Here is a 12119-nt window from a genome sequence, read left to right as displayed (position 1 = left end):
CCCCGTTGTTTCTACTGTCACCCGCATCTCTTATTTCGCTCTCTCCTCCTTCACCCACGTCCGCCTCATTCCCGTCCCTCTTTTAACCTCCTCCGCCGACATCGTAAGGTGACCCCTTTCGACGACAACCTGCCTCGGCGCCGACGTCTCATTCAATTCTCACCGCTTGGTACAGGTTCTTTGTACTGAGTAGGCAACTCGAGTCCACGACGAGGACATTCGGAGGCCGTGTAAACGCCAATGCATCGCTACCAAAGCATCACCACATAGTCGTCAAGGATACTCCAGCGACTTCACCACGTCTTGACGAATTTTTCGTCGTGTCACTCTTTTAAAAAACCAACAACGTACTTTATATCTACGCGATAGCCGTGTATGAAAGGTACGGTTCTAAACTCTGTGATACGGCCAATATCCAGGTGGCCTGTCACTCGACGATCCGTGGATCCTCAATGCGCACTACAGCGGCTCAGCCTGGCAACAAGAAATCCATGCTGACGACGCCTTCTCAATTGTAGCTTTCACTCGTTGACAACTTCTGTCAAGTACATTCGTTCAGCAAAACCGCCCTGACAAGGTCGGTACCCCAGTGCTGTGTGGTTGCGATGGAATGGATGGTTGACAATTCCCTAGCATAACAACTGCACCCACCCCTAACCTAATAACCTCTTGAAAGATACCGCAGCTACTACGACTTGGGCATCGAGCTGGGGTTAACAATGCATACCACCACACTAGCAGTGGCCACGCTGGTGGCCGCTGCCTCTCTGGCTGGCGCCAGCCAGCCTACTGCGAATAGGCCAAGGATTTACTTCCCGCGACACGTGAAGCGGCAATTCACCAACATCACCATCACGAGCGCACCTTCGGCTGCTTCCACCCCCGACAGCACAACTTCGGAGAAGTCGGACACCACGAAACGGGACTCGTCGCTCAACCTCGGAGACCTCATCGCCAGCCTGTCAAATGGCCTAGGATCGTCAAAGGACGACGCTTCCAGCTCTGGATCGAACTCAGGCGATAGCGACAGCCAGACGATTACTCTTACCACCCCCGTGTTTGTCTCGCCCTCGACGACGATTACGGGCGTTGTCGCTACGCCAAGCCCGTCCGGAAAGACCGAATCCAGCGCCGCCGGATCTTCTGCTGCTGGATCTTCTGCCGCCGGATCTTCTGGAAGTTCTCCCCTCATCGATCTGCCATCGAGTGGTTTGTTGAATATCGGCCTGGGATCAACCACATCGACGAAGGAAGCAGAGTCCGCTGTCTCGACTGCTAACAGTGGCTCATCGGCTGCTGCTGGTTCCTCTAATGCCGCTAGCCCGACAGTTGCTGCATCCTCCAGCGGAGTTGTCATTGCGCCCACTGGTTTCGTGACGCCGACTTCTAGCGCGCCGGCTGCTACCTCCTCGTCTGACAGTGGGGGTCTGCTCCCCGGATTGACGAGCGACTTGGGCGATATTGTCTCTGATGTGACCAGCGCCGTTCTTCCCGCTCCCACCGCCAATGCCACCGAGGCGACTTCCGCTGCCTCCTCTGCCGCCACCGATTTGACTTCGGCCGCCTCCTCTCCCGCTTCCGAGGTGACTTCTGCTGTCTCCTCTCCCGCTTCCGAGGCGACTTCAGTCGTTCCCACCGCAAATGCCACTGATGCGACAACGGCTGTTTCTTCCGCCGCGCCTACATCCACTGGGTCAGGCGGTTTGGGAGGTATTATTGGAGGCCTTACAAGTGCCCTTCTTCCTTCCTCTTCCGCCAATGCCACCGAGGCCACTCCAGCCGTGTCTTCTGCTGCTCCCGAGGTGACTTCTGCTGTCTCCTCTCCCGCTTCCGAGGCGACTTCAGTCGTTCCCACCGCAAATGCCACTGATGCGACAACGGCTGTTTCTTCCGCCGCGCCTACATCCACTGGGTCAGGCGGTTTGGGAGGTATTATTGGAGGCCTTACAAGTGCCCTTCTTCCTTCCTCTTCCGCCAATGCCACCGAGGCCACTCCAGCCGCGTCTTCTGCTGCTCCCGAGGTAACTTCGGTCGTTCCCACCGCCAACGCCACTGATGCGACTCCGGCTGTTTCGTCCGCCGTGCCCACGCCCTCTTCGACATCTGGTGGTGGCTTGGGTGGCATCATTTCTGGCATTACAAGTGCAATTATCCCTGGCCCTACCGCCAACGCCACGGAGGCATCTTCGGCCGTGCCTACTGCCAATGCCACTCAGGTGACTTCAGCCGTGTCTTCTGCTGCTCCCCAGGTGACTTCTGTCTCCCCTACCGCCAACGCCACTGACGCGACATCGGCTGCTTCCTCCGCCGCACCCACTTCCACTGGGTCGGGTGGTTTGGGTGGCATCATTTCTGATATCACCAGTGCCATTCTTCCCCCCACCTCCTCTACCCCCATCGCCAACGGTACTGAGGCAGCAACGCCGACTTCGACTGGATTGACCCTTTTCCCCTACAGTTCCGACGGCCAGCTCAAGTGTTCCGACCGCTAGTGGCAGCAATAGCGTGACTATCCCGGCCAGCCCTCCTCCGGGCACTGGCTCGGCTTCGGCGAGCTCGCCGCCAGTCACTGGACCGACCCAAAGCGTTCCTATCCCAACCTCGCTTCCGCCGACTCAGAGTGGCAGCATTCCGAATGTGACGAGCTCTGCGACGCCAGAAAACACTACACTTCCTACCAGTAGCGTTCCAGTCCCAATTACCAATGGCACTGAGCCTGTTACCACCCCTCTGCTTCTGGTTCTGTTCCTGCGACGTCCGCTACTCCTGTCAGTTCTTTGCCTCCTGTTCAGAACGTGACCACGCCGGTTTCCACGCCGCTGTCTACTCCCATTGCCACACCCACTCCCACCCCTACCCCCACCGTGATCGTGCCCATCGCAAGTCCCTCCAGCAGTTTTGTTGAGCCTCCTGCGACCACCACGTCGACCAAAAACACGTTCACCAGTGTTCCGGCAACTGGTGTCATGACGGGCACCAATTCGTGGCTACCCACGTCTATTGTCATTCAGCCTTCCACCACTCGCCAGTCAACTGGCGGAACTCAGACAACAGCGACTGGAGTTCCTTCATACCTGCCTAAGGCAATTACCCCCAGTACTATACCTGGAAGTCAACCTGAAGGCTCAACTCTGATTCAACTTGCATACAAGTACGCCTTGAACTACCCCTTCATTGTTGAGGAGCCTGTTGCGGCGGCCCAGATGTTCTACCTCGTTCCCAAGGCCCTCAGCTATGCCCTGAATGTGGACGAGAGCAAGATCGTCATGCATTCCCTTCGGCCGTATGACACTACACCCGAGCTCGGATTCATTACCACCCTGGCTGTCGCCTATGTGCCTAGCAGCATGATCCAGCAGCTTCGAACGGACCACGAAAACCCCAACTCGCCGCTTTACAGGAACCCAGACCCGTTGGTGACCGAGATGACTGGCCTCATTAACCCGTCCATCGACATCGCGTATGGCTCTACTCTTGGCGGCGATGGCACTTCTACCGGCAACTCGCCGCCTTCGGGCCCGCCAAACAACCCCAACGATGCTTTTGGCAATGGCGGCTCTTCCTCTCAGCAGTCTTCGTCCCAGAAGGGAACCACCGCTGCCATCGCTCTTGGAGCAGCCAGTGTTGCCGGTGCCTATGGTGCGGCCATGTTCATCATTGCGCGCCGGTACAAGCGCAGAAAGCAGCGACACCAGCGCAGCAGCTCCGTCTCGGCGCCTTCCGAGATGCGCCAAGGTCACGCTGGCAGCCCTGCGCTCATGGGTGGTGCGCTTCTCAGCCGGGACTTTACAGCCAATGGTGCCAATGGCGGCTATGGTGGCGTAGGCGGTGGTCACGGCGGCATCCCCAGCAACACGCGCGACAGCCAGGGCAGCCGAAGGAGCGACATGAACAACTCCCGGCCGCACCGCCTTCATTTCGGCGCCAGTCGCCGCCGAAAACTCGCTCGGCTGGAACTGATGAGACCCACAACGCATTTTGCAAACGACCTGCACGTCCCGTCCATTGACTCTTCAAACCATTTTCTTTTTTATCTACTATTTTTTTTGTTGCGGACCTTTCGATACCCTTCCTGGAGGCCTTGTTTGCTTGATCCTGCTGTAGATGGCACAAGCCCCCAGGAACTGCAGCGCCCTCGGGCATCGCTCGAATTTTCTTGTTATTTTACTTCTCGAACGGGTTTAACTCGAAAATAAACGCGAGTTGGACTATAGACAATATTACGCCTGCTGGCCTTCCAAGGGCTCGAGCCCACCTTTTGCTGGCTCGGGCCTGGCCGACAGGTGCCCTTTTTATCTAATCTTTTTTGAATGAGGCGGTCGGCGTTCAGGCCGTGTTGAAAGCGGTTGGCGGAGCGTGTGTATGTGCGCGTGGTGGAAGCCGGGAGGCATTTCTGTGGGCTACCTACTCGGAGCAAAAGACGTGGACTCTTGGAGGACCTCTGGCGCCGCAGTGTACGTAGCCCGTTGTTGTTGGAAAAAGAAAAAGTAAAAAGTCTGTACAATACAAACTGGGCAGCCCCATATCCATTGCTATCAATGCGTAAGGCGATCTCTTTCGTGGATATGCCTGCCGATATAGCTCCCTGTTTGGAGTATAGCCACCTTTTTAAAGTTCAGAGCCAATTCTTGTGTTGCTTTGCGCCATTGTAAAGAGAGAGAGAGAGAGAAAAAAAATGAATAGATAACGTTCATCCTGCACAACGGCACGGCGCGCCTTGAGTTTATGATTGAGGCTGTGTTGTACCTTGCAGAAAGTATATATTTATCTATTATTTACATTTATTCAATCATGATTGATACGACTAGACAAACTCAATTGCGTCTTATTTTAGCTAGGTTTGTCCGGACAGCAAGCCGGGTGCCAGGCCAAGATGGGAGGCGGTCCGATGGGATGCATGCTTAATTGAACCCAATGCATTTCCTACTACGTACATAGGTGTTTACTTACTTACATGTAGGTTAGGTAGTAAATACGTCAGTTCCAAACAATGGACATGGGTGACTTTCATGTTTCATACTCCATGGGTGATGTAAATCGGTGGGTATAAGGATATTGACAATACCCAACGATAATTCAACGTGCCCCGGGAGGGAAATGAGGCGGCACCGTCCGGGCCCTGTGTAGGGTGAGGTAGGGAGGGCGTAGGCATGATTGATTGACGCAGTGCTCCGTACGGAGTACAGGGCCTGCCAAACAATGCATGCTTCACAGCTTCTCAGCCGCTCCAGCTCTGTTCCCACGCGATTTCAATTCACTTCTTCCCTCGTTCAATTACATTGTATCGCCTTACAATTCTGCTTAAGTACTTATAAGTGAAAACCAGACTTGATCGGTTGACTCTCTAGCGGCATTAGCTGATTGCTTGCACCATCAATTAATGGGTACCTGTTGAACGACATGGACTTTGAAGGCGCACCAGTGCCGTTGCTGCCCGCCTCTTCGTCCCATCACCTGGATACGGACAGCTCCGACTTGGCGTCGCCGTCCTCTTCTTCAGGGGCCACTGCGCAATTGACACCCGACAACGACCCCGACTCTTCTTCGGACGATGAGAAGGGCGCAGAGACCCCTTGGGCCGATGATTACCACAATGGACAACACGATGTCGAGTCGGGAAGTGGTGCCTCGTACGAATTGCAGAACCTAGGCAACCGTACCAGAAGCAGACCCGCCCGTGATCATGACAAGGGAGGAGGAGGACGACGACGAGTTTTCCCCTGATGCGTCGGCGACCCGTCGACGGTTGAGCGACAGCACGGCAGCCAGCTTCCAACTGTACACCCCCGACGAGGAGCAAGCGGTAGTGCGCAAGTTTGATCGCAGACTCGTTCTTTTTCTATCTATTTGCTATATGCTCTCATTCCTAGATAGGTCAAGTACGCGTTCCCTTACCGGAATTACCCCTGCTGCGTTTGTTTCTGTCTCTGCCTGTTGAATCGGCAGCCTGGCTGACCACAGCGGGATGTAGATATCGGCAATGCAAGGATCGCTGGCATGGAGAACGACCTGCAAACCCGCCCTCCTCGAGCTGGGTGGTATGAGTGGTCTCTCACTTCGTTCTATGTCGCGTACATTGCGTTCGAGTGGATGTCGCTACTGTGGAGGATCATTCCAGCTCACATATACGTAAGTTGGGGCGGTCGGATGCTGACACCTGACCCAATCACGATGACGTTAACCACGGTTGCAGGTGTCGCTCATTGTGCTTTCGTGGGGCGTGATAGCTTCGCTGCAGGCGGTGGCTACCTCGTACCCCGTCCTGATCTTTCTGCGGACGCTCTTGGGCATCGGCGAGGCTGCCTTTACCGGGGTCCCCTTTTTCCTGTCCTTCTTTTTCAAGAGGAGTGAGCTAGCCTATAGGACCGCACTCTTTATAGCTGGTAAGTTGCAGCCCAGCCACTATGCCTGCGCCGTGTCTATATCCCGTTGGAACCCACCAGGGGCTGATGGTAGCAACAACAGCTGCGCCACTGGCGACGACCTTCTCGTCCTCCCTGGCGTGGATTATCATAAAACTCGGCGAATCGGGTCCCATTGCGCCCTGGCGTGTCCTGTTCCTCGTTGAAGGGTGTCCACCTCTTGTCGTTGCTGTAATTGCCTGGAGTGTCGTCCCAGACTCCCCCAGACGGCGCGGTACCTCACCGCGCGCGAGAGAAAGGTCGCAAGTTTGCGTCTCCGACATGAAAAAGGCCAGTCACGGACTTCCGGCCAACACAGGGCCGAGAGCCAGCTCAAGGCCATCTCGTCCGTGCTGCTAGATCCCAAAGCCTGGCTGACGGCAGTCATGTTCTTCTTGACGAATATGGCCTACTCGTCACTGCCAGTGTTCCTTCCCACGATACTCAAAGAGATGGGCCACACGGCGCTGGAGAGCCAAGCCCTCAGCGCACCGCCCTACCTGATCGCCTTTGTGGCGGTTCTCGCCACGGCGCATCTCTCCGACAAGCTGGGCGTGCGGGCGCCTTTCATCGTGGCTCACGCGCTCGCCTCTGCGGCGGGCTACCTGGTGCTCGCACTCGCGCGCCCGCTGGGACTGGGCTCGATGCTGCGCTACCTGGCAATCTACCCGGCGGCGGTCGGCTTCTTCAACGTCGTCGTCCTCGTCGTGGCCTGGAACATCAACAACCAGCCATCCGAGGGCCGGCGAGGCGGTGGCTTCGCGCTCATGCAGGTCGTCGGCCAGTGCGGGCCCTTGCTCGGCACGCGCCTGTACCCCAAGGGCGACGAGCCTTACTTTGAGCCGGGCATGTGGACATGTGCCGGCGGCATGGCGGGCGTGGCGATGGTTGCGCTGGTCCTGCGATTCTATCTCGCGCGCTTGAACGCGCGGATGGACGGGGCTGCGAGAGAACGCGGCGGCCGCGAGGAAGCGCAGGGCTTGGTGGGCTCACCTGGAAGAGAAGGGGCGAATACCAGAGACAGAGAGCGGTTCAGGTATATGTTGTAATTTGGCTCAGTCATGCATCGTACCTACGTCTACTGGAAAATCGGAGTTACAAGCTACCTAAAAGGAAAAGGGAAGCAAATCACCTGAACAGTATTCTCATATTCTTTCTCACTTATATTGCTCAACATTGATGGCCTGGGTTCGGAGGTTACGGGGCGCAGCCGGAGTTTAGGTACAGCTGGCGGGGATTGCAGCTGGAGCTGGATGGCGGAAACCACTCTACTTACTTAAGTAGTCTCTAGCGGTAGCTCTACATGTACAGCCTACAGGCGTAATTAGGCCACACTCACTGCAGAGCTTGATTGACACAGGCTTTTTGCTTGAACCTCGTGGCGCGACCTGGCTGCTGCTTGCTTGCTTGCTACCTCGTCACCAAGTGCCTCTCTTCCACCTTTTTCTCCTCATCGCATCAACCGCCACCCACCTCGACCGTCCAATTGATCACACAGCATCGTCGCCATCTGTCCTGACAGCGCTCCTCTGACACTCACCGCTGTCTTTTTCGTCCCTCTATACTTTCAGCACGCACTCTGTGACTGACCGTGACTGACTGTGACCGTGACTGTGCCATTCGATATTGCACAGTCAACCCTACCACCACCCTCCGAACCTATATACTCTACTTTATGCAACTAGGGCCTACCAACATTTCCACCCAGACTCATCCGACAAGCGCCTCTCCGTCCCCCCACCCCTCCTACCAACATGGCCTTCCTCAGCTTCACCATGCTGGCGCTGTCCCAGACGACATGCAGCCCCGCTCCCCAAGCAATCGCTCGCCGCAGTCTGGCATCGGAGGTCGAGGTGGCAGCTCGGATGCGCCCGTCCCAGGAGTCAGCGCCACCCAGCTTGAAGACCGACTTCGCGGACTGAATGTAGCCGGCTTGCAGGTCGCCGACTACCCCAAGACTCCTGGACATCGTATCTCTGAGTACGAGAATGCCTTAACTCCTGCGACTCCTCGCCAAGCCTTGGGCTTCAAGGTTGTTCGGCGTGCCGGTTCGCAGACGGACGGCGCACAGCTGACTGATTTCCCCAATGGTTCGTGAGCCCCTCCCCGAAGAGACCATGTCCTGCTTGCATCGGTATACTGACATGGTCTACTCCGTGTAGAAATTCTGACGCATATCCTCTCTCACCTGCATCCCGACTCTCATGCATCCGTCGCGCTGGTATCGAAGCGATTTTACACGCTCATAACGACGCCACATGCCTGGCGGATGGCTTTCCAACGCTTCTTTCTAGGACAGGATGCTATGGTAGCGCCTGAGCAGACCACAGGGCCTTTGGGCCAGGACGATACCGAGTTCATACGCTCCGAGGTACGCCATTTCACACGACTCACTGCTCATGCATCTTGGCGCAGTGAGTACCTGCTTCGAACCCGCCTACTGCGAAGTCTTGTTAGAGGCAAGCCTGGGTCGAGCTCGGGAGGCATTGGGTCTTCGTCGCGGTCAAGTCATTCCACCAAGAAGGCCAGTGCGGTTTTGACCTACAACTCAAAACTGCCATCTATGGTAACGAACGTCCATGCTACCTTTACATCCACCGGGAAAGAAACCGCCGCGGGTTATTCATGCTGCCGCGGATATGTGTGTTACCAGCGCGAGCGACCCAACCACTGGCAGAGTGGAGAAATGGGGTCTCGATGATCCTTTTGCGTTCGCGCAGTTAGAGGAAGTAGCACCTCAGTTTCTGCCGTATGGCATTGGAGAGGGCCCTGCTGTACTTCCGAATGTCATGGATGTCAGCCAGCCCTATGGCGTCGTTGGTGGCGAAGGCTTCCCTGGCGGCCGTGTCTTTTTCCGCCCAAGTGGTGAGTTTAGGGGTAGGTATCTTGGCCAGGAGTCCACTGTGGTCGATGCCCATGCCGATATTCCCAAAATTCCCGAGCTTTCGGAAGCAATCAGCTCTCTGTGGATCGCCAGAACGCCCGCCGTGCCGTCCATGACGAACACAATGGTGGGCATTCTGGTCGGCTCAACACTGGGCATTGTTACCTCGTACGCGCTGGGCCATGATCCTTCAGGCCCTCGCTATTCGAACAGTGAAATCAGTGCTCGCTGGGTTCTCAGTCCCGGTGTTCCCATCATTGCGATCAAGGTAGACGAGAGCTACAACCAGAAGCGGAAATTAGCGTCCAGAGTTTGGGCAGTTGCCCTGAATGCACTTGGCGAGGTGTATTATCTGACGCAACCTCCGACTCCTGTCGTCAAGTCCAAAACAGAGGACAGCGTTAAGTGTGCCTGGCATGCTGGTCGCACTACTTATTGGCAGCTGATTGAGGGGACTCGCCGGCGAGCGCGACCTGACGAGTCCGGCAAGAACGCTGTTCGTGGCGCGTACTCTCCGAGATCTCCTTCCAATGCCATGGACTTGAAGAAAGACCAGATGATTGCGGAGGCCCGGGAAATCGAGAGATTTTTACGGTACAAGCCCGCCCACTTTCGGAAGGTTTGCGATGGCTGGGACATGCGACGCAAACTCGAGGTCGACTTCGCCGGCACTGATGAGCATGGCTCTGGCGAGGGCATCTTTGTCCTTGGCTGTGGCTACGAAGACGAGGAAGCGCCTTCTATGACACGATATGTGCGCAACTCGCCTTGTCGTCCGCAGACCCCCGGCGCCGCTGAGTCTCCCGGCGAGACGCCTGTGATGTCGCCCGCTCCTTCAATCTTCGGTGGCGCTAAGCCAAGATCCTCCTCACCCACGTCATCAGCGTCACCGTTGCTACGACAGGCGCTGTCTACTTCGGGAAGTGGGGTGTCGAGTTCCGCATCAACCTTGAAGCAGGAAGATCTTGACGAGTGGCGCGAATCCTCATTCTCAATGAAGGGCTGCGAGCACTCGCAGATCACTGTTAGCAGTGTGGACATGTCGTCGTTTGCCCTGATGACATCGTCCGAGGACCCACTGCAAGATTCCTCGAATGGTATCAAGGGATCAATGACTCCCCACTGGACAGGCCCCAACAGATCTCCCTGGCAGAGGCGCCCGGATGATTGGTGTCGGTACGAACTCCGGAAAGGTCATGTTGTGGAACATGCGAGAAGCGCATGCTAGTGCCGGTGTGCAACCTGTCCGTGTCATCCAGACAGAGTCTCCCGAGATTTCTGCTCTTGCCATGTCTGCGCTCTACCTGGTTCATGGTGGAAGCGATGGCCTTGTGCAGGCCTGGGATCCTCTAGCTTCCACACTGGAGCCTTTCCGATCACTGAATGCGCGCTCGACTGGCCGAGTTCCCCGACATATCATCAACGCAAATCCCGCCCTCCATAGCAGTAGCTTTTCGGCAGTTGGCGCAGTCTATCTTGATCCGGACCCGGTTATGCTGCGGGGCATCCTGGCGTTTGGTACATTCGTCCGATACTGGGCTTATAGCTCATCTGGGCAACCTTCCGGTCGCAAACGCCGAATACGCCATGCAGACGTCCACGGACGTCTGGCCACCCGGCGGCCTGGTGGTGGCGTCAAAGGTTTCATCGCTGCCGAAACTGAGGAGATGCGACTTGAGCAGCAAATCAAAGCTCGAGAGGAGGCATGGCTTCGCTCAAGGTTTGGCGTTGGCCTTGGCGACCTGACCGAAGAAGAAGCCCTGCGTTATGCAGAGATGGTTTCCCAAGAGGCGTTCCAGCTCGACGAGCAGCGTCGAACCAGTGCTAGTGATACGGGCTCGGCCGCCGACTTTGACACAACCTCTACTACTGGTAGTTTGGACACCGTCACTCCTGACCCTAGCATCACCGGGCTCAGCACGCCTGCGGCTAGCTCTAGCGTCCAAGCCGCCCCGGCGCCCGAGTCCGAGAGTGACTACGAACTACAGATACAGCAAGCTATTCGCCTGTCACTTCTCGAAGGAGGGGACGATGCAGGCCAGTCTCCTCGAGAGACCAGCTCTGGCGACTACGAAGCCCCCATGCTATACAAAGGGAAGCAGAGCAAGCAATTTACCTCGAGCTCGCCCAATTCAAGCCACACACCCTTGGTCCAGCGGGCTGAGCCTTCTAATCCTGCTACCTTCGATGCCAATGAAGAGGACGAGGACTTGAGATTAGCACTAGAGCTGAGTCTTGCCGAGGAGCAGAGCCGACAATCTGCTTCCAAGTGCCATGCCAGACGATGAGTTTCCAGCTCTGGGAAGCAATGCTGGAAAGGGCAAGGGCAGGGCTTTGTTCTTTTGAGATACACAGGGATGTATACCAACCTGAGGGGGTTTGGTTTTGTGTTGTTGTTTTTCGCTTCATGATTAATCTTGTTCTTCGTCCTGTGCCCTGCTGCTGTTGTTGGAGGAATTTGCTTCGTTTCGTAGCGAGAATACGCCAGCCTATTAGTATCGTTTGCCTGCCAGAACTGCCTAATTGAATTCGGTATTTACTCCCAACCATGGTCTTAGTCGACATTTGTCTATCTCGTGATCGTGGATATTTGAGTGCGATCATTTTGTCGAGCCACTTGGGACCCCCTGATTCTCACCGGATCAATCTGTGCACATCCTCGCCAGCCTGGATATTAGACAGGGTTCCCCGATCGTGTAGGCGTATGCCACGGCATTATTGATCGAGAGGAAGAACTTCAAAGAATGATGACAAGTTTTTATTTGTTTATCTGGTTATTTGCTTGTTTACTTATATACGTATCATTTGTGAGAGCAAGAGTAAATGGTACCCAT

The 12119-nt window shown here is 55.9% G+C and overlaps 3 protein-coding genes across 3 annotated transcripts; 2 read left to right on the top strand and 1 right to left on the bottom strand.

Annotated features, from left to right (window-relative positions):
* Window positions 1-808: 808 nt before the first annotated feature.
* Window positions 809-2128, bottom strand: PG997_007616 (uncharacterized protein; the record flags this gene model as incomplete). Its single annotated transcript, XM_066811931.1, has 1 exon — window positions 809-2128. One exon carries the CDS (start codon window positions 2126-2128, stop codon window positions 809-811), a length of 1320 nt encoding a protein of 439 aa, XP_066667273.1.
* A 1075-nt stretch (window positions 2129-3203) lies between these two features.
* PG997_007615 (uncharacterized protein) lies at window positions 3204-4214 on the top strand (the record flags this gene model as incomplete). The annotated part of the gene is made up of 2 exons (XM_066811930.1): window positions 3204-3927; window positions 4204-4214. 2 exons carry the CDS (start codon window positions 3204-3206, stop codon window positions 4212-4214), a joined length of 735 nt encoding a protein of 244 aa, XP_066667272.1.
* A 1186-nt stretch (window positions 4215-5400) lies between these two features.
* On the top strand, window positions 5401-11573 carry PG997_007614 (F-box domain-containing protein; the record flags this gene model as incomplete). The annotated part of the gene is made up of 10 exons (XM_066811929.1): window positions 5401-5623; window positions 5664-5803; window positions 5962-6129; window positions 6194-6383; window positions 6693-7437; window positions 7900-7982; window positions 8087-8491; window positions 8564-8967; window positions 9008-10382; window positions 10426-11573. The coding sequence occupies 10 exons, from the start codon at window positions 5401-5403 to the stop codon at window positions 11571-11573; spliced, it is 4881 nt and encodes a 1626-aa protein (XP_066667271.1).
* Window positions 11574-12119: the final 546 nt, after the last annotated feature.

The sequence above is a fragment of the Apiospora hydei genome (genome assembly GCF_038363865.1).
Source record: "Apiospora hydei strain CBS 114990 chromosome Unknown utg000006l_segment0_segment0, whole genome shotgun sequence".
NCBI classification, from domain to species: Eukaryota; Fungi; Ascomycota; class Sordariomycetes; order Amphisphaeriales; family Apiosporaceae; genus Apiospora; species Apiospora hydei.
Note: the sequence above shows the minus strand (reverse complement) of the source record. Positions and strands in the feature narration are given on the sequence as shown.